General features: G+C 45.2%; 1 protein-coding gene across 2 annotated transcripts; it reads left to right on the top strand.

The window, feature by feature from the left end:
• The first annotated feature begins 1,228 nt into the window (after positions 1-1,228).
• RGS10 (regulator of G protein signaling 10) lies at positions 1,229-21,130 on the top strand. Of its 2 annotated transcripts, none has more exons than XM_027746463.1 (5): positions 1,229-1,319; positions 7,005-7,123; positions 8,527-8,613; positions 14,152-14,295; positions 17,759-21,130. In XM_027746463.1, exons 1-5 carry the CDS (start codon positions 1,271-1,273, stop codon positions 17,903-17,905), a joined length of 546 nt encoding a protein of 181 aa, XP_027602264.1. In that variant the 5' UTR covers positions 1,229-1,270; the 3' UTR covers positions 17,906-21,130. The 2 variants fall into 2 exon arrangements, with proteins under 2 accessions (XP_027602264.1, XP_027602265.1); XM_027746464.2 differs by lacking the exon at positions 1,229-1,319 and adding an exon at positions 1,614-2,339.
• The last annotated feature ends 1,940 nt before the right edge of the window (positions 21,131-23,070 follow it).

Here is a 23,070-nt window from a genome sequence, read left to right as displayed (position 1 = left end):
CACACATCTGCTTGGAAATGCCATGTGCAGCTGTTGTGCTGTTCCCTCGGCAAAGCAGCAAACTTCTTTTTTCTTCTTCTTCTTTTTTTTTTTTTTTTAAATCCACACCAAAAGCCAAGAAATCTTTACCAGCTAACGCAGCTTTTGGCCCTGGTGCTGAAGGCAGAAGTCCAGGGATGCTCAGGCCAAATCCCTTCAGCTGGAAGGTATTGTGCTGCTGTTTGTTTTGGAAGCACAGATGCAACTGATTCTTGTGTGAGTCTTCTGGTGTCACCAATTCCCAGGAATGAGATCTTGGCCTTGTGCATGTAAGTGGAAAATATCCATACGTTTCAGTGGGATGGGGAGCCCATCCAAGTTCCCTCTGCGAATGGAGCTAGTTAGCAATGCATTACTGTGTGTTCAGGCTGGGATTTGGCTTAGGTGGAAATAAAACAAGTGTTGACTTGTCTGCTAACAGTGGTTTCTGTTGCTTTTTGTGTATCAGTGATGCTTCCAGTGGGATTTAAACACTCCCATTGCCTCCTACTACTGTTGTCTTGTGCTTCCTGAGTTAATTGTTTGATGGCTTACAGCATTGTCAGAATTACACAAACTTATCACATGCTGGATTTTCGATCAAATATTTTGGTAAAAAAGATATTTCTGAAAGCGAAAATACCTTCGTTAAAATTGTAATTGTTCTTTTCTGTTAGGAAAGAATTATTCTTCCGAGTCTTGGAAGAGCAAATGAGTCAGCCCAGCACAAAAAGCTTGGCATGTCTATTTTGGTAAGAAAGCACACGGTTTTATGAAGGTGACCGTGCTGGGGGAGGTTTTTGTTTCTTGCACCTGCTCGGCAAAGACACGAGGGCGGCTGGTGGCTCAAGGCTGGCCGGGATAGCTGTTCAAGGAGTCCACGGAGGAGCAGGAGGCTTGAGCCGGGAGGAGGAAGGAGCAGGGAGGGATGAGATGGATCTGTGCGAACTGACTTAACAGCGTTGTTTGGAAAAGGGGTGACAGTGGGGCTGGCTGGGACAGCGGGGGCCCCGCGGGGAAGGGGAAGGGGGAGGCGCCGCTCTCCACCGGCGAGGGGGTGACCCCCCGGTATCGCCCCGTTGCCTTTGGCGGTGCCTGTGGCCCGGGATAACGTGGGAAGCGCCGTTCCCAGCGGGGCAGGTGCGGGCGCGGCGGGGCCGCCCCGTGCGGGCGGGAGCGGAGCGGGGCGGGCGGGGCGGGGGAGGCGCGGCCGCCCCGGGGCTCGGGCAGCGCGGCCCGAGCGGCGCCCGGGATGTTCAACCGGGCCGTGAGCAGGCTCAGCAGGAAGCGGCCGCCGTCAGGTAACGGGCCCGGGGCAGCGGGGACCGCCGGGGCCGGGAGGGCTGCGGGGCTCCGGCGCCGCCGCGGGGGAGCGAGGGGCTCCCGGGCGGTCCCCGGGCCGTCCCCGGGCCGCGCCGCTTCCTCCGGCCCCGGGAGCTGCGGACGGAGCCGGAGCTGCCCCGCGGCGGGTCCGGCTGGGGGGGGGCGGTGCCGCTCGGCGGGGTGCGCGGTGGGACCTGCCGGGACCGTGCCGGGACCGTGCCGGGACCGTGCCGGGACCGTGCCGGGAAGGGAGCGGCGCTTCCCGCGGAACAGGGAGCTGCGCTCTGCTCGGGCTCCTGCCTCATCAGCCGCTTCTCAGTGCCCAGCTCCTGCGGGCTGCTCTTACTGGGGGCGAGGTAACAGCCCAGAGCTTCAGAGCGCGGTTAGTCAGGCTGTGAATCGACTTCGAAGAGTTCGCCTTTGGAGGGAGCGTCTGAAGCTGGAATGGAAGTTACCAAGGAGTTCCCAGTTCCCTGCGCAGCCGGGCGCTGTGCCGTGGCTGTGTGCTCTCTGCCCGCGCTGCCGCGAGTCTGTCCATTCCGAGGCGGTGATGGCTGGTATCAGTCGGTGCTGAAACAACTGGGGGAAAAGTAGCAATCTCCGAATCCTAGAAAATAGTGCTACAGTTTATTGTGCGCAGGAAGAAGTTGCAATCTTTCTAAGAAAAGCCAGCTGCGGTGTTTGTCTAGACTTGATTTGGGTTGGGGTTTTTTTGGGGTTCTTTGGTTGTTTTTTTCAAGGATATCTGTCTGGTGAACGCTTCCAGAGATGCTACAAAAGCGGAACGTCCCTTTAGCTTCCTTCCTTATAGTTAAAAGTGGAATCCAGGAGCCATCTGTTGCTAGAGACAGTCAAAAGAGGATGTTGAGGCTCATGCTCTGAACAACCAAGACATGTGAAGGGCAGCTCTGCTGTAAGGAAAAGGTCTAAAACTCAGCTGCTGCTTGGAAAAAATTGCTATGCGAGGATTCATCTGGTGATGCTTGGATGCATGGAAAGTAAGGGAATTTCCCCCTTTCAGCTGCTTACTTATGAAGTTTGCCACTGTTTCATGCCTTGGATTTATTAATTCTGGACTGGGGATTGTTGCTGGATAGACTTTCTGCTGAGCTTAGGAAAAGACAAGGTATTCAGAGTACTTTTAAAGTAATGATAAAGGTTCATGGCTCGCAGCTTTATGATCCAGGTGAATAAGGGCAGGTGCGGTCAGAAGTTCTTCGAGAAGAAATTGAGATGGCTTTTCTTGTTTTACGTTAATGCTTGAATACAGAATAAGGAACGTTCTGTTTACGTGGTGCTTTTGTCATTTTGACAAAACGTTTGTGTGACATTTATTTGCCAGGGAGTTTGCAAAAGGCGTGTGTGGGAAAGAGGCGGGTGGAACAGGCGTTTAGGAAGGGACGTGCTCCGTGGGATTCCGTGGAGGGTGTGAGTCTGTGCTGCTTGATATGGGCCACGATATCAACAGCTGGAGAGTGGCAGCAGCTTGGGAAACCGTTGTAGTGCTCCTGGAAGGCAGAGCGATCAGCATGTCTAACTCAATTAGCTGGGTCTGAGTCACTCACAGTTGACGGCTTTCCACTTATTTTATTTTTTTCAGTCAAAAACAAGGCCCAAAACTGCGAGTTTTGACCTGCAAAGTTGTCTATGTTGATGTTATTGACGCTTTCTGTGGTTTCGGTCCAAGTTCCTGATTGGAGAATGCAAACATTTGCCATTTTTGATAGCACTCTTCAGCTGATAATTACACATTATTAGTGCTGCACTTACCGTTCTCACACAAAGAGCCTTTATCCGCAGTCTGGTGCTGCAGGGCTATTGTGTGATGGGAAGGCAGCTTCTGTAAGAGTCTCCTCTGCAATAATGCTCCAGCTAATGTAGCTGCCTGTTTGTTCTCTTAGCATGGAGTCCTCTGAAGTTGGGTGATGTTAAAACAAGCACTCAGTCAGTTGCTGTGCTGGCTGCTCCCTGCACATCGTGAGAGCAGTTGTGTCTCTGAAGCACATTTTCAACTCGGTGGAAAGTTTGTTTCAGCAGAAAACTCTTACAACTGGGCCCTGCCGTGTGTGTGCTTTGCTGGCTTTCTCTGCCTCTTGGTTTCTAACCCCAGTAAACGACAGCAAGCTCTGCTATGAAATATAATTAGCATATTGCAATGTAAGAAATGTAGTTAATGTATTTATTATCTATTTTGCATCCTGTGTGTTACTTTTACAGAAATACTGGTGGAAGGACTGCCATTTTGTAATAGCCTTTTAGATGCACAAAATTATCTCCCCGTTTTCAGTATCAGCAGATGTCTGCCTTCCTCATTTAAATGACCTTACAAATGTATATATATTGTTAAACACTGGGATCAAGCTTGTTATTTCCAAGCATATATTACCTAACTTTGTCGCTAGAGGATTTTTAAAAGGAGAAAGTTATCTTTATAGATGCCAAACAGAGTTAAAAAGGTTTCAGGAGAATCATTCATGTAACTACACTTATTGGTGTCTTGCCTTTTCAAAGAAATCATTTCAGACTCATTAATTTATTTCAGTGGAAGTATAATTTTTAAGGTAATTTAGTAATGTGTTATGGGAGGTGGATTTGGGGATCAGCTTCTGGAGTCATTTGTGGGGAAAACTTCTTTCCTGTCTTTTAAACTCTTTAAAGAAATCTAGAAATCACACTTCAAATCTGCTGAATGAAACCAGCACGTGGCGTGGGAAGTTATGATCCTAACTGGGGGTGAGGTTGGGTCACTTTTGTTTTAGAATATATGTTGGTGATGGCGTATTTAACGGGGTATAATAAAAATACCCAGCAGTTTTAATGTCCTCATAAAATTCCGGGGTGTTTCCTACTGTCATGTATCATTTATGTTTGTACTGAAGGGGAATGTTAATGTTTTATGGCTGCAGAGGGACACTGAACATGGGGATTGATGATGCTCAGCCCAGAGGGAGACCTTGAGCAGTGCCATGCCCAGCACACAGACCTGAGCCCTCCAGAGCTGCTGGCACTTTCCCTGTCCCAGCTTTGGCCCCTGCCAGCTGTGCCACAGCTGTGCCACCGCTGGCAGGGTGGTACCAGCCAGGTGATGTCCTCAGCAGGCTGCTGGGGGGCAGTTTCTGTGGTTTTGGGGGTCTGCTCAGGACAAGGGTGGTGCTGCAGTACCTAAGGCTGTGTTTGTTGTGTGCAGGGGGTTTGAGGGTCTGCCTGGTGTCCCCTGCCTCGGTGTGGGCTGAGCCTGGGCTGGGCTGGGGTTGCAGCAGAGCTGCCCAACACCTGAGACATCCCCCAGCCTCTGCTCTGGGAGCTCCCAGCTTCAATGAGTGAGGCAAGGGGTGAATAGAAGGGTTGCAATGGGCAGACAAGCCTCATCTTGGTACCACAGGACTTTCTGGGCTGTGAGGAGCTTGTGAAGTGAGGAAACAAGCAGAGTAACAGAGCCCTGCACAAGGCACAGCAGATGGACACTGGGAAGAAGCCATGCAGGTCTTCCCTTCAAAACCAAATGTTTTTTCTATTAATGCTGTAGGAGGAGAAGGCAGGGAGAAGGGGAGCAGGAACATAAGCGAGAGAAGAGTTTGGATGTTGACAAGGAGGAGCAGGAGGGGAATGTAAACGTAGGGAATAGAGTTGGCTTGTGCTGGGTAGGCTGGAAGTGAGGATGATGATCAGGGAGGACACAGAATAGCCAGCAGTAAAATGAGGGACCAGTGAAAGCAGCTGAGGAGAAGGAGATCAGTGTATCCTGGGTATATGGAGCACTTATTCTGGTCTTTGCTCACCAGAATTTATATTTTTTAGGTTCTCAAGGCCCTGGGTCTGCCCTTTGGTGCTCTGGCTCGTTGAAATACCTGCTTTTCAAAATAATCATTAATGTCCACTGAAGGTTTGGCTGGAACAGAAATGCTAGAAATAAAATCTCATTTCCATGTGTTCTGTTCTAAATCATGTATTAAATAAGGGAATGGCCTGGTTCTTCAGGCCACGAGCAGCTGCACACACAGAGCTGCCCTTCTGCTTGCGGGTGAGCACGACTGTAACAGGAGGTTCAAGCTCCTCAGAGGTTGTTGTGTTCTGGTCCAATGTACTTGGCTATTCCCACTTAAATCTCACAGATTTGACTGAGATTAGGAGCCCAGATACTTTGAGTCAGGCTGCTAAAATAAATGTTGCAAGTGATAATCAAGAACCACATCCTTTTGCACAAGGGGGGGTGGGCAAACCCAGGCAGCTTTAACTGGCTGTGCTCGTGTCACATCTGAGGGCTGCAGGAGTGGCCTGGGGGCAATCCCCTGGCTGTGACTGCTGGCCTTTAGCTCACAGACTGTGCTTCTCCTGTAAAAACCCCACTCCTATCACAGGAGAAGGGATGCTCATTCATTTAGAACAGTGCTCCATGTCACTTTTAGGAAAACAGAGACTTCACAGGTCCCTACCAACTCAAACCCCGGAGGCTTTGCTGTCGTGCCAGTGTTGTGCAGGGCTTTAACCTTAGCATTTATTCCAGTTACCAGCTGAAAAGGGCATCTGATAGCACAGCTCTGCACAGATAGTTTTTTGAGATACTTCCTGAGGTTTAGTTTCGTGGTGGAAGAAGGGTTTTTTAACAGAGCTTAAGCAGAAGTTACTATGATCCATATTTCCAAAAAGTTGGTAGAGTGGAATGAAGGAGTTATTAAAATAAATAGAGGCTGTATTGGTTACAGGAAGGGTTTTGTGCCCCTCTCCAGCGTGTAGTGACCTGAAATGGAGCTCTTATCCTGACTTCCCTTGCCCTGCCCCTCCTGCCTTTCCAGGGCATTCTGTGTGTGAGAGGAGAGAAGGCCAAGCACTTTATATCTGTTTTAGAGTTTTTCAGATGAGCAAATCCTTGGAGTCCCTCCAAGTAATAGGTTTTCCAAAGGGTAGACAGCAAAAAATTCTTTTTTTTTCATCACCAGCCTTGAATGCAATGCACTTGTCCCTGGGATAGGGAAAATATAACCTGTGTGCCATCTCTCCTGCCTGTGAGAAGGCAGCTGGCAGAGCAGATGTGGGCACAGCCCAGTGCACCTTATAAAAGGAGAATTTCGGTGGACTTGGAAACAAAGAGAAAACCCACCCCCTTGCCCCAAACCAGGTTGACTCAGCTTCAGTGAGGCTCTTCTGCCAGCTGTCTTTCCTCCCAGTTAGGCTGGGTTAACATCTTGGACTGGTTCTCCTGCTGAACAAAGCATTATTTTTCTTTCTCTCTTTGCTTTTACCCAACCTCCAGCCTCCAGTGATGGTTCTTTTCTTAAAAGTAAATTTCACATGTTTGACTGACCAGGAATTGCTTTATAGGAGCCCATGCTGTAGATAGTGTCAGAAAAAGACCAAATGATCCTTTTATGACACAGACTGTGGTCATTGTGTTCCACAGGCAGAAGGTGCTTGACCTCCTGTAGAACAGTGACAGTGCTCATGAATTATCTGACTGTAAGGAATTTTTGCCTCCTCACAGGCAAAGCAGAATTCAAGTATATATGTGTGTGTGTGTTTATCTTCAGTTTTATGGTGTTTCCTTTAAAGACAGCAGCTGTGATCCCAGGGTGCGGGGGGAATGTGGGAGACATCCACGTGTGACTGCCATTTGTGCCGTTTCTAAAGAAGGTGGTGTTTCTTTCGATTTTTTTTTCTTTTTCCAGAGATAAATGACAGCGAGGGTCACCCAAGCAGCAGCCACCAAACCCTGAAAGGAACCTCAAAATGGGCCACGTCGCTGGAGAACCTCCTCGAGGACCCCGAAGGAGTGAAACGCTTTAGGGTGGCTATATTAGCTATGGGTATTTCTACAGAACAGAGTCAGCATTTAAAGCTGCAGGAGGCAGGGTGCAGCTGAGCCAGGCTGTGAGCACAGAGATGTGGCTCCTCCTGGGCCTGTGCCCTGAGCAGAGGTGGCACATTTGGAGCTGTGCCACCGGCTGAGCTCCTGGGGCAGCGCCTTTTGCCCGCTGCCACCAGAGCTCCCTCCTGCCAGGCACTGCAGGACTCCTGGCTGCATCTTCCTAATGGGATCTGTCTGCTCCTGACAAGTCACTGTCGGATAAACCGCAGTCCTTGAGCCACTGCTCCCTCCTGCCAAGTGCTATTTATCACTGAGGGCTCATCTGGGCTCTTTATTCTCATCCATTAAGCAAAGTTACCACTGACAGTCTCTGAGCCTGACGACTCTTAATCTGTGTTTAGCAGCTGCACTGAAAGGTATCCCCTGTCACTTTACTACCAAGTGTGGGCTTGTGCAGCTCAAAGTGGCTTGAGGTTTAATTAGGTGAGGGTGGTGAGTTGGTTTTTCAAGGTTTCTTGCCTTATTGCATGTAAGAATAGGAATTACCCATTATGCTATTGATAAAATGCTCTGGGCTAACATGGTGTCCTGGCAGACTGGTTTAACAAGTGATGTAAACTAGAATTACAAAACACTGATTCTGAATTCTTAAAAAGAAAAAAGTAATCTTGGTGCTGTTTAATTCTTGGCACTGCTTGATCTCTATTTTCTAGCACTTGAAAGAGAAAACTGATGATCTTGGAGCTATAAATGTTTCAGCCATTATGTTTCATAAATAAATTTAATGCTCATTTTTCCCCTTTTAAAGCATGCCTCACTTTTGGAGCGATGTGCTGTGTTAAACACTGCAGAGAATGCAGATACATCTTCTGCTTTAGTTTACTGAAGTGAATTTATTGCCACTGATGATCATATTTAGAAATACTTTTATTTATAGAGATTTTACCCATTAGAAAAAGCAGAAAGGTACCAAATGAGAATCTCAGGTGATCTGTGACTCTCATTAAAATAGTTCATTATACTCACCAGCTAATGAGCTCATATATTTTTGGATTTCCCTTTGAGTAGTGGCTGTAAAAGTGCTCGAGTTATTTAAGGGAGGCTGAAGAAACTATTCCTGTTAGTTACTGATGTGCTCTGAGATTAAATGGAGCCCATCATCCTCCTGGAATGTGCTTCCAAAACGCAGAATATGTGCTGTTCCTCTGTGTGTTGGTATGTGCAGATGCACTAACGCAGTGGTTCTGTTACACTGGGTTATGTAAACTCATGGTAAAATTCACTGTAGGCAGCTTCTACTTTTAATAGCTACAGTAGGGAGAGAGAAAAACAGCTGAGGAATTGAATTCTAACATTTGTGTGTTTGTTTTTCTCTTTCCTAGGAGTTTTTAAAGAAGGAATTTAGTGAAGAAAACGTTTTGTTCTGGCTAGCATGTGAAGAATTTAAGAAAACACAGGGAAAAAAACAGGTATGTTTCCTGAATAAAATTTTAGTTGTCAACAAAGTTTACTTAGCAGAGCTGGAGCTAAAACATTCCTGTTGTGTAACGTGCTCTGTGTGAATGCAAAGAAACGTGTTTGAAGAAATTGCACTAAAATCATCGTGGTGGAATTGTTTGGAAACAAAGCTGGTTCTATGTCAAATCAAAACAAAATGCTGAAATTGTCAAGTTTCCCATGTTTTGAAACCTCTGAACTTTTAGTAATTGCTTGGGAATAGTAAAAGGTTTGTTAATTCAATGATTCATTAATGATGTTGCATCATCTTGCTTGCAAACATAAAGACATTTCATTCAGGCCATTTTTAAAGCATAGCAGCTATTACATGGCAACAAACACCACTGTAATTCTTTAGTGAAACATAAAAATAACGCACAGCACAAACAAAAATATTTCACAGTATCAAAATGTAACATTTTGCCTTATGGAACTACAAGTTACAAAACAAATAAAAGCGAGGGCCTGTTTAAATTTTTTTTTTTAATTTAAACATATTATCCAAATCAGTACATACCTGCAGACAATTTTCATTTTCATGAAAGCTGTATCTTTCTAGTAGCAAACGCTCTATTGGAAATTTTTTCAGCAGCCACCTCCAGTAAGTTTTTTTCCACTGCTTAGACCTTGGTTTGCATTTAGACCCATCAGAAATACAGGATCCACTTTCACATTTAGACTTTGAAGCCTATAAAGTCAGGCCTAAAATATTTATCATGTTTTGTTGTTTCTGAAAAACTCTTTTGTGACTGGTTTCTTTTTTTTTTTTTTTTTTTTTTTTTTTTTTTTTTTTTTTTTTTTGTTAGTTCTGTTATTTTCTTGAGAAGTTTCAAATTAGTTGTGAATATTTTTTGGTGTTGATAAATCCACGCACCCCCCAAAAAAAATAATATATTTTCCAAGAAGAGGAAAATGTTGGGTTTTTCTGAGCACTTTGTAACATTCAGTGCTGTTTCAGCTGCTTCCCTCCCTCATTAAAGGTTCACAAATGCAGATGGTCTTCAGAAAAGAACAACTGGTCAGTCTACTTTTCTGGAAGGTCCCATGCCTTGCAGTGGGATAATAATTGTATTTTCCCTTGCTAAATAATTTCCATATTTTTAGCTATTTTAGGATTGCACGTGCCAGGAAATGGTAAAGTGATGTACAGAGATAAGAGCTCAGTGAATCCTTGAATGAATTGCCAAGTGAATGGACAGAGACTGAAGTAGGTTCTGTTTGGATTAATTATTCAGTACCAATCATTACACAGTACTGCCCAAACTGTTTTAACTGGCTGGAATAAATGTGCTTTAGAATGACACAGACTTACAGCGGGTTTTTATAGCTACTGCTTGTGGATACCTTTGTTTAGATAATTGACAAAGCTGGGAAAAGCACAAAAAATAGAAATATTTCCAGTGTTTATGATAGCGTGAAGCCTGAATTTGTCTTCTGAAAGCGACTCTTCTAGAAATCGGTTTGTGTCTATCTACTGTGAGCAAAGTATCCTAAAAACAATTTTTTACCTGTTTTATAACCTGTTTCTCCTTAAAACTGGTTTACCAGAGAAACTAACTCAAAGCCCCTTAGACCTTTGGCCAGATGAAGCTGGTATCAGATAACCCAGACTGGAGTGGGTCCAGAGGAGGCCACAGGGATGCTCAGAGGGCTGGAGCTTCTCTGCTGTGGAATCTGACTGAGAGCTGGGGTTGTTCAGCCTGGAACAAGTTCAGGGAGGCCTGAGAGCCCCTTCTAGTAACTAAAGGGGCTCCAAGAGGGCTGGAGAGGGACTCAGGACAAGGGGAAATGGCTTTAAACTGAAAGAGGGCAGGGAGAGATTAGACACAAGGAAGAAATTCTTTACTGTGAGGGTGGTGAGACACTGGAAGGTGTTGCCCAGAGAGGTGGCTGCTGCCCTGTCCTTGGAAACACTCAAAGCCATTGCTGGATGGAACTCTGAGCAGCCTCATTGAGTGAAAAGTGTCTCCTATCCCTGCAGGGGGTTGAAACTAAATGACCTTTAATGTCCTTTCAAACCTAAACCAGTCCATGATTCTATGAATGTTTTTTTTCCCCCTATTTTAAAGTATAAGACAAACTTTTCATTACTTGGCATGAGAGTTCTGGTGTAGGGTTTTTCTTGGTCAGTTTAAACTTGCACAAAGGTACCACTGTTCCAGGGGTGCTCGTTGTTACCCTTTCTGTGCCAGCCTGGAGCAGGGTTTGGTTCTGCATGGGCTGCTATTCCAGTAGGATGGTTGGTTGGCTCAGTGACTGTTCTGCCCTTCCCTCATGTTCCTTCTGGTCCTGGCAGGTAGATGCAGGCTCACTCTGCTCCTGCTTTCCTTTGGTAGCAAACTAGCAGCATTAGTGCCATTCTAAGGAAACATCCTGGGCCTTTCCTCACGGCTTAATAAGTTTGTTACTCTCACCACAGTCACTTGGGTTCTGCCAGGAGCTGACTTAGGTCAGGCCAACACAGGCAGATCTTATAAGATGTTGTGCAGATACATCTTCTCTGTGCCCTTCCTCTTGACTGAGGGCCTGTGTGCAGCCAGGATCTGCAGCCAGATCCCTTTGGATCATGGGACCAGAGGCAGCACTGGCAGGAATTAGGTCAAGTCCACTTGTAGCAGTGAGCTCTCCTGCCACCCATATGTTCCTCATCATAGGGCACATATTTAATAATTGAGATGGGAGTGGTGGGGATCAGTGAATAACATTTAACTTTAAGTATTTTATTGGAGTTAGTCACAAGTTGTTGCATTTGGGACTGTTAATGAAACAAACAGCATGTCATTTGTGCTGCTTCCCGGGGTTTCAATGTTTCTGCTCTTGCAGCTGAGCTTTTAAAATAAATTACAGATTGCAATAAATGCTTCCAGCAACGGGGAATATTTTCAGCTATTGCTAAAGCCCACCAAAATATCCACGTGGAAGTTTTGTAGAGGACGATTTCAGAACAAAGTTACATATTCAGGAGTTCCCTCTGTCTCTTCCCACGTGGAATGTAGCAAGGGTTTAGCAGGACTGGGTAATGCTGCACAGCTGCTGTCTGCTGGAGCCTGCTCTGATGAGCATCTGGGGCTTCCATCCACCTCATTTGGGAACCACACTCATGCTTGAGAGCTGAGTTTGACCTTAGGAAAGGAAGTGGGAAATAATATTGTATCCACTTGAAATAGTGAGGGGGATTGCTGCAGACAGAACTTTGTACTCCAAATGGGAATTTGGCACGGATGCTGGGGAGAGCACACAGATGGGAGTGAGAAGTGCCAAAAATCCTTTAACAACCACCTGTGAACAAGATCCCAGTTTAAGAGTACTTTCAGTTCCAGAGCAGAGTCCCCTGTGCTGGGCCATCAGCTTCAGGCTGATGCAGAACAAGGAATGCCCCTGACTGAAGGGGGCCAACCCTGTCTCCTCCACCTGAACCTGGCTCTCCCCAAATCACCTTTGGGGTGTGCATAAACACACTGGCAGCTTTAGCTGTACTTTCTTTTTAAAACAAATCATAAATTGTAGTTACACTGATGCTCTACTGCTGAAGCACAGACGTGGCACAACACTCCTGTTTGCAGCTGAGCCCATAAGGTTCAGCTCTGCATTTCCATATTTTCCCATTGCTATAAAGCCAGGTCCCCCGTGCCTCTCCAACGGCCCCCTCTCCCTGCCACAGCTCTTTCACTTCCTTTCTTTGTTATTCTTCCCCACAAAATCCAGAGAGCCTCCCTGTTTCACCAGCCTCCCACGCAGTCCTCTGGTTCCCCTGCTCGCTCTTTAAACTTCCTCACAGTCACTTCTAGTTTTGTGTTTCCCCTCCAGCCTTTCTCTGCTCTTTCTCTCCAGTGCCCAGCTTGCTCCTGAGTCCTTGGGCAAGCAGCACCTTGTGCTGTGGCTGCTGTGGAGCTGCATCTGCCTTGAATAGCCAGCAGCTAAGGACAGCCTGGCAGTTTGAGCAGAGCAGATAACTTTTGAGCAGATACTGCAGCTTTTCCCTGGGTGTGTGTGCTTCTTTTCCTCTCCCTTTATTTCCTCTTTTCCACTGACTCAGTAGGAGGGCAGTTTTTTTCTCAGTCCCTTACCATTCTCTCAAATGTTGTTGGAATTCTGACAGCAGGTTCAAACTTATTTAGGCAGTGCAATCATTTGCTCTTGCAATAATAGCTCAGGCAGCTTTGCTGTGTCTGCATTAGGGCATTAATTTTGCCAGTTAAAGCAGTCACACCTCTGATTAATGGGACTAATTGCTCATGTAGGACAGATGTGGCTGACCCAGTCCTCCCTGATCTGTGAAACTGGAAAGATTAGAAATTGTTAAAAACAGTTCATTGGGACCTAATGCACCTGACATGCAATGTTCTACCCATCAGATGAATAATCTGTTTTAAAAATACTGGAAAATGTGTGTCCCCTTCAGCAGCGAGAGAGTTAACTCTTTAGGCCTCCTGAATTCTCAAACACATGCAGCTTTTGTTCTAATTATCCCCAAATGCAAATGTATCTCAGCTGTAAGACATGAAAGAAATTCTGTGGCTCCTTCACGGGCAAGGGTTTAAATGCTTCCTTCTTCAAGCCCCCTTCCCATCAAAGACACAGCCCTTCAGCTGCTGTGGGGCTGTGGTTACTCAGCAGAGGTGCTGTGGGGAACACTGAGGAGCACCCCGGGCTCAGGATCACACAGTTCCTCTTTTCAGTGCACAGAATTTGGATTGTAGCAGGCTCTTGCCTGGCTTGGCTCTTTCTACCCCTCTGGCTTTCTCCTATCCAACCTTCTGGCCAAGGAGGAGCTTGCATTCAGAGGATTGTGACCACTCACTCACTGCTCTGAAGTTTAAAGGTGCTGGTTGGGTCAAGATGTTATTGCTGTTACTGGTTGGCCAAGGGAAGAACTCTGAGATCAGGGCAAACACCAACAAACAGCTCTGTGCAAGTCACACCTACCCTTATTTACCAGCTTTCAGAGGCTATTGGGAGCCTTATCTTTACCATTCAGTCAAGTTGTTGGTGTTTTCTTTGCTCATGTAGTCAGTGTAGTAGGTGAGCTGCTCTGGGGTGGTAGTTAAGACAAAGCCTGCAGTATGACAAGTTATTTAACAGTGGCACGGATTATACACTACCTTTGCCTAGGTTTGCCTTGCAGTAAGTTCCCACAGTGTTTTTCCTTTGGGTTCCTTGCACATACTGATGATCTGTTAGTAAAAATAGTCTTCTAAGTAGTGCTGAGCAGTTCTACACTGGATACTCAGATTCAAACACCACATCTTGCTCTAACCAAAGTGCTTCCACTGATGTCAATATAGATGTTTGCCTGCAGAGATGTTTTTTTTCCAATACAGATGAACACACACAGATAAGCTGATCTATGTGTTTTGTTACTTTTTTTTTTTTTTTAAATTCAGAACGTGTTTCAGTTTTAGGATGTGGACCTCAAGAAGTGACCTAGATCTGTCTCCAACAACACATTAACCAATACAGAGGTTATCTACACAGCAAATAATGCTTGAAATAAATATGTCCTTTTGCAGATGCAAGAAAAAGCTAAAGAGATTTACATGACTTTCCTGTCCAGTAAAGCTTCCTCCCAGGTCAACGTTGAAGGGCAGTCCCGTCTGAGCGAGACCATCTTAGAGACACCTCACCCTCTCATGTTTCAGAAGCTCCAGGACCAGGTAAAGTTATTTTGTCCTCTAACACAGTTTCATCATTTTTTGTCTGTTTTTAATGCACTCTGCTTTCTGAGCACAAGTTATGGTAGGAAGGTTGGGAATCTGCCTGCTGCTCCCCTGCTACAGAGCTGGGTTGGTTCCGTGCTGGTGAGGTTAAATGCAGCTGCTCTGAGGTACCACAGGTTTTGGGCCCCATCTAACTGAGGCCAGTTAATTAAGACACTCCATGCAGCCATTCTAATTCCAGCTCAGGACATTCCTGGAAAACTGGGTGAAGTTTTCTCCCGGGTTCCTGTGTGGGTACTTTGAGGCTCCCCCCGCTGAGTAACTCAGTGCCTTGGTTTTCCTGTGTGTTCACTTGTGCTGAGTCACTGCTGGTGTTTGTTTCCATAGTTGCCACTGGTTTCCTTGAGAGCTCAAGATTCTTCATTTTGCTTTGTTTTGGTATTTATATTGATATGAACATAACACAATTTTCTGAAAAGCCTCCTCTTCTGTAACTTGGAGAAGTATCTGCTTTGCCTTTTCCCAAAGAACTTGGGAGGTCTGGTAGAAATTAGGTGATATTTTGCAGGCATATCTTTGGGTGGTAAATTTCCTTGATATTTAGCTGATTTTAAAGCTGAAGTTATGAAGTGAGTCATTCTTATCTGCAGCTTTCCAGCACTTGCAGTACTATTTTTAAATCCTGTACCATCCTCAGGACTACCTGCATTTTCCATTTGGCTCTTTCCTTTTGTGGAGAAACAGCACACTGATTTAAATAGTGTTTTCAACCCATTTCAGTCAGGTATTGAACACAGTAGTTGGGACTGGCTGGGTCAGTTGAAGGAGTCTGAGGAGCAAAGGCTCTGCTGTCTTTCAAGCAGGTTCCAAGTCATTAGCAGTGGAAATGTCTGAAACTCAATTTCCATGTGAGGAAGCAGAGTTTTTCATGGAAAAACTTCTGGCTGGGGGGGAAGGGAAAAAGAAATGTTCTGGTAAATCTAAGCACTGCAGTTCAGGGTGGGTGATTATGAGAGGGAAGCTGGAGAGACTAGTGGAGTTAGAATATTCTGCAGTTTTACAAATGACACGCACATGGGCAGCCAAGGATTAGTGATACCTGAACTGGAAACGTGCTGGACCAATGGTAGAGGAATCCCACTAGTGTGGGAAGACAGTCTGGGAACTTTTACAAACAAATGCAGAACGTTTATGGGTCATTGCAGGATTCCACTGCTCGAAGCTACTGTTTACTGCTGTTAGATAATAGTTCAGAAGAGTTATGGTCTTCTCTAGTTTTCAATCCTTATAAAGTTATGAAGAGTGGTGTAATTTGTTCTCTAAAGAACATTCTTAACTACTGCTGGTGCTGTGTGTCTGAAGTGTAAAAAGGCAGAGCTGGGAAGCCCCAGCCTGGTCTGCAGCACTGCTGGGAACCAGCACTTGGGTTCTCCAGAGACCTGCTGGTTTGACTGGTGCTACTGGTGGGCTGTGGGTTTGTGCTCACAGGGTGGCCTTAAACAAATGGCTTGGGGGCAGTTGTTGGTGCTGACTGAAGTGGTGACAGAGTGGTTCATAGAAATCTGTGTTTAAAAATACTTGAAGGGTGAATGTTGCTGCTGCACAAAGGCAATGGGAGGAGGGGAAGGGCAAAAGAGGGCTCTGCTTTTGCACGTGATCATAAAATCTGCCTCTTCTGTACACTTGGCTGACCAGGCTGCAGAAGATGTTGATCTTGCAGTGCTCTGTCTCTCTGGCAGATGCTTTAAGTGATACCAGGAACAAGAGAAGTCTAAGTTCTTAACACTGACATGATGTTTTAACAGGCAAGGTCTTCCTTACTCTTTTTTCCCTCGAGCTGCTTGGATAAATTTAATTACATTGTAGTTGGCCAATGCCTGGGGGTGTAATTTGGCTTGGCTTTGTTTAACTGCATTGATTAGGGCCTGCATGGAGTGGGTGCTTTGGGATTGTCCATATTCCAATATGTAGCTTACATAACAGTATTTCCACAGCTCTAAACACGAACTTAAATATTTAAACATGCAAATAAACAGTGGTTGGTAAAATCCACCATGTAATTTACTTGTAAGGGAGCTATTTCAGCAAACACACAGACAAGAACAGTCAAGTTTTGGATGTTTGCCTTTATCTGTCCAGGTTCCTCGAGGATGTGGAACGAAAAAGCAGTTTAAGGCTGTTTTCTTCCTCCTAGCAAACAGTTGTCTTACCTGGTTGTACTCTCAATTAGAGGGGAGACTGTAAAGGTAAAGCTGAAGTTATCCAGACATGGATTAGCCACACATGCAGGTCAGAATCCAGAAATTTGTCTTGGAAATTGAGTTACTCTGAGTACCATAAAATGTAATCAGTCCTGAAACATGACTCAGAGAGGCTCCAGTGAAATAATAGGCTGAGGGTGATGTTGGCTTTGGTTTTGCCTCAGTTACAGTCCTGAGGTTAACTTTTTTTTCTTCCACTCTGTTGCAAGACCAGCTTAAATATATAGTCCTGACCTTGGCACCTGAACAGTTTCCAGACTCCTCTCCCAAACCTTTCTGTTTTCATAAAACTCCAAAAGAGCTGTAGCTTTTTTTGTCTGTGGTGGATACAAATAGAGGAGCAGAAGCAATGCTGAGGGGACGAGCCTGAACTCAAGCCCTGGGAGAGAAGAGCTGTACTTGGTGCTGACTTCATGCTTCCATGCTGACCATGAGAAGAGGGGCAGCTCTTGGCCTAGTGTAAAGCATAAAGGCACCACTTTAATCCATTGCCAATTTAAAACCACATTTTATCTGGTAAACTACGTCTGCACCGGATCAGCTCTTTGTGGAAGGTACCTGCAACATTTCTGAGCTGGCCTGAGGCCAATCTTGATGCAGTAGTCTAAAAAGGATGGGAATACTGGCATAAGTTTAAGAAACCTCAGTCAAACCAGTTGTTTCAGTCTAGGTTCAGTTTGAAGTTTCTGTATTTGTGTAAATTATGTAGAGGCTTTCTGCAAGTATCCATATATATAATGAGTAGTTCTGTAATGTTCAAGAGGAATTGCAACCAGAAAGGTGCATAAAAGGCCCCTCTCTTTCTTCAGCTCTGCTTTGTCCCTCTGAGTATCTTCCAGACCCCCTCCCAGGAGGGCACCCTTGCTGGGTTTCACTCCTGGGAGCTCTGCAGGGCTAAAGCTGCCCCGGGAGGGCACCAGGCACTGTCCTGCTTGTTCTCACCTGTGCTTCTGACCATCCTACAGTGTGACCATGGCATGGGAGCTCCCACCTTCAGCATTAGGTTTGCAAAGCTGGCTACTGTGAAAGACATAATCTGATTCTTAAACAAATATGGGTGTTATTGCCAAACAGTGACCGTGGAACCTAAACCTACTGGCAGAACAAAAGTACCCTAGAATTGATGCTGTCCTTCCCATTTAAAAATCTCCTTTTCCTTAGGCCATTGGTTTTGTGTTCTTTTTCCCCTCTCTTACCAGATATTCAACCTCATGAAATACGACAGCTACAGCCGCTTCCTGAAGTCAGACATATTCCTAAACCATCAGAAGTGTGAGGAGCAAGAGGAGAATTCACCAGAGGCTCAGACTGCAGCCAAAAGAGCATCAAGAATTTACAACACATGATCCAACGGGTCTCTTCAGGAGAGGCAACACAGTAATGAAATTACACTCAGGAACAGTCTAGGGTTAGAGCAGTTGCATTTAGGGCTTGGGAAGCTCCAAACCTTTTTAGGAGATTTACCTTCTTAATTGCTTGAATGACTAATTGTTTTTGCATGATAGCTATTAACCAAGCACCCATGGAAAGGCTGTTTCCTGGATAAAAGGCTGAGGTGTTCCTCCAGAGCATGACTTGCCATCCATATTTCACAGGTTAAAATGCTTTCAATTCTTGTGTTTTCTTTTGTCGCCAATGATGATGAGAAGTGGGAGACAGGGTGGTTGTTGTTTTATTTTTGCCTTGCAATTTTTATTTGTGACTAGCTTTTACACCCTGAACTGCTGGGAGGAGCTACTGAGGAGTGCATTTCACATTACTTTGTGGGTGAGTCATTCATAGCAAATCCAATCACCAAGGGACAGCATCTTTCATATTTAAGTTCAGTAGAATCCAATCCCTTCCTATGTATCTTTCTTTCATGGTGATACCTGTTTAGCTTTGCCTTCATTGTTCAATCAAAATACTTCTCTAGTCATGATTTTAATTTCTGTATTTCCTAATTTTCCCCCTTTTTTTTCCCCCTTTTTTTTTTCCTTTTTTTTGGCAGTAGACAATCACTTTCTTCAGAAGGTGGAATAATCTTTATTCCCTTGGGAACAGAAGCCCTAAAATAGACAGAGTCTCTGCAGAACTTCTGACTGCCATTAGGAAACGTGACAGTAAATATCCCACTAGGGCACATTGATTCCAGCAAACCTTCCCTGGGGCATGTCCTGCATGTCAGTGGAACATCAGTGTTGGGAAGCATCTGGTCTCTCCCAGGTCTCCAGGACAATCCTGCTCTTTGCAGCAAGAGCACTTTGGCAAAGGATCAACAAACCAAATCTGGTTTTGTTTTACTAAAATCTCTCCACTAAAGTCACCCTGCCTTGCTTTGTTTGCTCCAGAAAAGTATTTCAGGGATTTTTTTCCCCCCTAATTATGACTTTTTGGAGAGCTGCAGTGGAACAGGGGGTTGGCATTGGGGTTCAGCCATTCTCACACCAAGCTTGAGAGGAAGGGGAATTTATTTCTGCCCGGTGCCATGAAAGGTGAAATGTCGGGGAGGGTAAAGGAAGACACTCCCCATGAGCTCCCATGTTGTCCTGGGAATGTGTCAGAGCTGCAAAGCACATCTTGGGGCACAGTTTTTCAGGTGTTCAAGTATTTTTTTTAATTATTTCATTTTCAGTGTTACTGAATTGCAGTTTAAGTTGGGAAAGTGTATTAACTACTCACTCTATTTACAGGCCTCTCAGTTTGTAGTTTAGCTGTTTCACATTCTCTCATTATTTACTTTTTCAATTTTTTTGCACTGCTTGTCTTGAACTTTTGTTTATGTGCTGACTAATCTCAATGCACAGTTAGCTTTTGAACATTTTATACTTCTTTTTTTTGTCAGAAAGGCCAGATATGTTTTGCATGTTACTGTCACCATCAGTGTTCTAAGCTAAATCTAGGCTGCCATTATTGAGAATGCAAACTCACTTTCTAGACTTGATTATTCCTCTTTAACTCTGAGCCACTCTTTCAGGTGATGTACAAAGAAAGTTGTTTCCTTGGGCTTTTCCCTGGTTAGATGTACAAGTGGGAATGGAAGTTCTGATTCTTCCCCCAGAGCTACATGCCCTGCTCGTTTGTAGAAAATCAAAGGAGAGGTCAGTGCCTCCATATGCTTGTTGTAAGGTGTAATTCTTATGCACTGAGTTATTTTTCCTTTTATGCTCTCAAAAGATTTGATGGTGAAGTCATATTTCTTCAGGCACTTTCTGTGGCATTTGACCTCACGTTTAAGCTGTATTTCAATGTTTTATCAAATAGGGATGAATTAAACACGTGCATGAAGCTATTTTTTTATTTTTTTTTTCTGAGGGGTCCTAGGAAATGGGACCATCCAGTTCTGGACTTGCCAACTCTTTGTAATTTCAGGATTACCTCTTCTGAAAATCCACTGTAACAACGATCTCTTAGTGCCTGCCACAGCACAGGATGGAACTTCTGATAGCATCGAATTCCTTGGGAGTGAGCAGTTTAACCAGCTTAGGAGTTGGGATTTGTCTCTCCCCAGTATTTGCTGCAGAAGTTTTAGTGATATTGAAAACTTCAGGATGGGGATCTTCATGGGAAAAATGCAGAATGAGCTCTTACCCCATTCATCACATGGATGCACAGCAGATTCATTTTTAATCATATTGATTTAAAAAATGCATGAAAAAGGGAGAAGAGTCTTTGACTATCATGTCTTAAAATAAATATAAAGAATAAAACCAGGAGCTGCATGGACAAAGGTAGGGCATTAAAGAGAGAAAATATCTGTTTGTAGCTGCTTATAAACAACATTTTCCTTGGCACTGTGCTGCCTACCAGGTACTGTCTTTGCTTGTTAAAAGCGAGTGCCCCATATGAGTAGACACCAAGGTGCTTTACACTATTGCCAGACTGAAGTTACTCAAATGAAAATGTATTTTTTAGCAGCATCTCAATACCTGTGATGTTTATTTCAATACCTGTTATGATTCTAATATGCCTAAATCCACAAAACCCTTAATCTTTGAATTGCTCTTTTACCTCAGAGGTAAAAAGTGGATTGCCCCATTGGCTGTCTTGTTTATGGTATCTGGTTTTGTTTTATTTTTTTTTTTAGAACACCAAGAAGTAGACTTGCAAGGTACAGAAATCAAAGACCTTTTCCTATTCATTAGATTATCTGTATTTTTCAGTAAACAGTAATCAAATTAAAACCTAGCAAGCAGATATCTGTAATTGCAACTTGTATCTATGTGGAGAAAGTTATTTTACTTTTGTTGATTTTGTCACTGGCCAAACTTACTTTGGGAAATAGATGACATTTGCTCTATGTGGCATAGAACAAAACACACAGATAGAAAAAGAACTGCTTCCCTACAAGTAAATCCTGCTTTCCAGGAACAACTGTAAGCGTTGCATAAAACCTCAGGCTGTAAGTGGGTGCTCAGTTGCTTTGTGTAGAGATTAAAGATAGGATCTGCTGCTCTTCATAGAACTTACACTGAAGGTATGAGCACAAAAAAAACAAGCTGGAGAAGTTTAGTGCCTGATTGCATGCCTTGAACTCTACCTTGTTTTGTGTTTCTCAGCTAAAAAAATTAAAATACTCTACCAATACACCATATCCGTGTGCTTACAGCTGGTTTGTGTTTTGAACACAGTTTGGGCCAAGATCACTTCATATCCCATAGTTATCCCATTTTCTGCTCTCAGCCCCTGTTAGCACAGTTGTTCACAGCCTGTCCTGGTGTGTTTTTCTCCTGGAGGATGGGATGACACAGGGGCTCACGTCTGAGCCAGCCCTTGCCTGAACAAGTTGCAGAAAGTCCCTTGAGCAGTGAAAGATGCTTCTTGTACCTTCTGCATCTCCCATTTCTTTGTTCCTGCTGCGTTTCTTCCATGGCACTTGGCAACCCATTGATGTGGGGAAGGAGGGGTTGAAAAATCAGAGTGAGGGAAGGAGAGAAAAATACCTGAAAGTTCAGTTTTGGATAACAGTGCTTGTATTTTACTGAAAATTCAGACTTATTTTAAATGGGTAGCATTTGCATCTGGGTTAAAAACTAACTAGGTCTATGATGCAGAGAGGTCCTATGGTCCCATGGCTGGTTCAAAGCTGAAAAGCAATATATTCTCCCTTTTATAAATTGTTTATAACTATTTTCATCCTAAAACAGGGCAGAAAATCTTACAAAGTCACCCAGTGGTAACAAATGTCTGCCCCTGACAAAACAAAAGGGTTGTTTACGTGACAGTGATAATTTCCCTGTCCCAGAGGCAGTTGCTCTTGTTTTACATCCCACACAGCTCATGGCCGAGGGCTTTAAGGGCCCTTTTGGCAGAGCCCCAGCTCAAAGCGAGCTCTGGGGCATCCTTTACCCCAAAGATCTGTGGGACTTTGCTACCACACAAGTGCTCAGCAGTTGCAGCCCCAATTCCGATCCCTCCAGTTTAGGAGCTTGGCTATAATGAAGTGAAAGATGCTTTTCATCAGGGCTATTATATCTTGGCTGATCAAAGTGCAAATCCGCTGCGGCCAGGAGTTAAAAAGCGCCCTGTTCGGAGGGGCTGGGGAGGGTGGGGGAACAAACCGGGAAAGGCAGCACAGGGAGAGCAATGGAACGATCGCCAAATTTAACAGCACCCTCTCCCGGCTCTCGGCAGAATAGCGCGGTACTGGGCTTGGAGGAAGGCTCCTGCGAAAGGCGAGGGACTTGGCGACCCTTCTGCCAGCAGTGAGTGCAGCTAAGCCGAAGGACTCAGCCGAAATGCCAGGGGGGCTCTGTTGGACACTAAAGGCGGCTGGCGGTGCTCCCATCAAAACTTGAGGGCATCACCCCGCGGAAGAAAACGGGTCAGAATCTCTTTGAAAGCTGGCACTGCAAGGCTCCCGAGCTACAAAACTGCCGATCCTTTCTGCCACACAGACCTCTCGCCTCGGCTTTGCCAGAGGTGACCAACCTAAAAATCCGCACCGTCACCTGCCTGCATCCCCCCGTTACCTGCCTGCATCCCCCCGTTACCTGCCTGCATCCCCCCGTTACCTGCCTGCATCCCCGCGTTACTCTCGGGCTCTGTAAATCCCGTTTCACTTTACAGAAAAATCCGCAAAGAAAGGTTGGCTGAGAAAAGCGGTGCAGGGCAGGGGGAGCGTTACCCCCTGCTCTTTGTTTGCTTTGCCATCTAAATTTCAGGCGGAATCCGGCAGTTCGTTTCCGCACCAGAGCACGGCTGCAGCAGCCTCTCGGTGCGTGTTTCCCCAAAGGAATCCCGGGATTGTCTGTGAGCTGTGCTGCCTGGCCAGACCCCTCATCCCGGGGGACATCGTGGTGGTCAGCGGGGCTTCGGCAGGATGATGTGCCAGGCTGCAGTTCAGCTGGCAGGAGCTGAGCTAAAGCTGTCAGCAAATGTGGTTTTCATCAGGCCTATCTGAGCTGCCCGTGGGATATGGCTGCTTGTGAGCATTTGATTAGATAGATTTTGAGTGTTTTTCCATGTCATGAGTAAGAGGAGGTGGGAACTTGGAATATTTGAACAAGTTATGCTAACAATCCCAGCACCA

This window comes from Pipra filicauda, unplaced genomic scaffold (assembly GCF_003945595.2).
Source record: "Pipra filicauda isolate LSUMZ 115617 unplaced genomic scaffold, ASM394559v2 scaffold53_size3534045_pilon, whole genome shotgun sequence".
Lineage (NCBI taxonomy): Eukaryota > Metazoa > Chordata > Aves > Passeriformes > Pipridae > Pipra > Pipra filicauda.
Note: the sequence above shows the minus strand (reverse complement) of the source record. Positions and strands in the feature narration are given on the sequence as shown.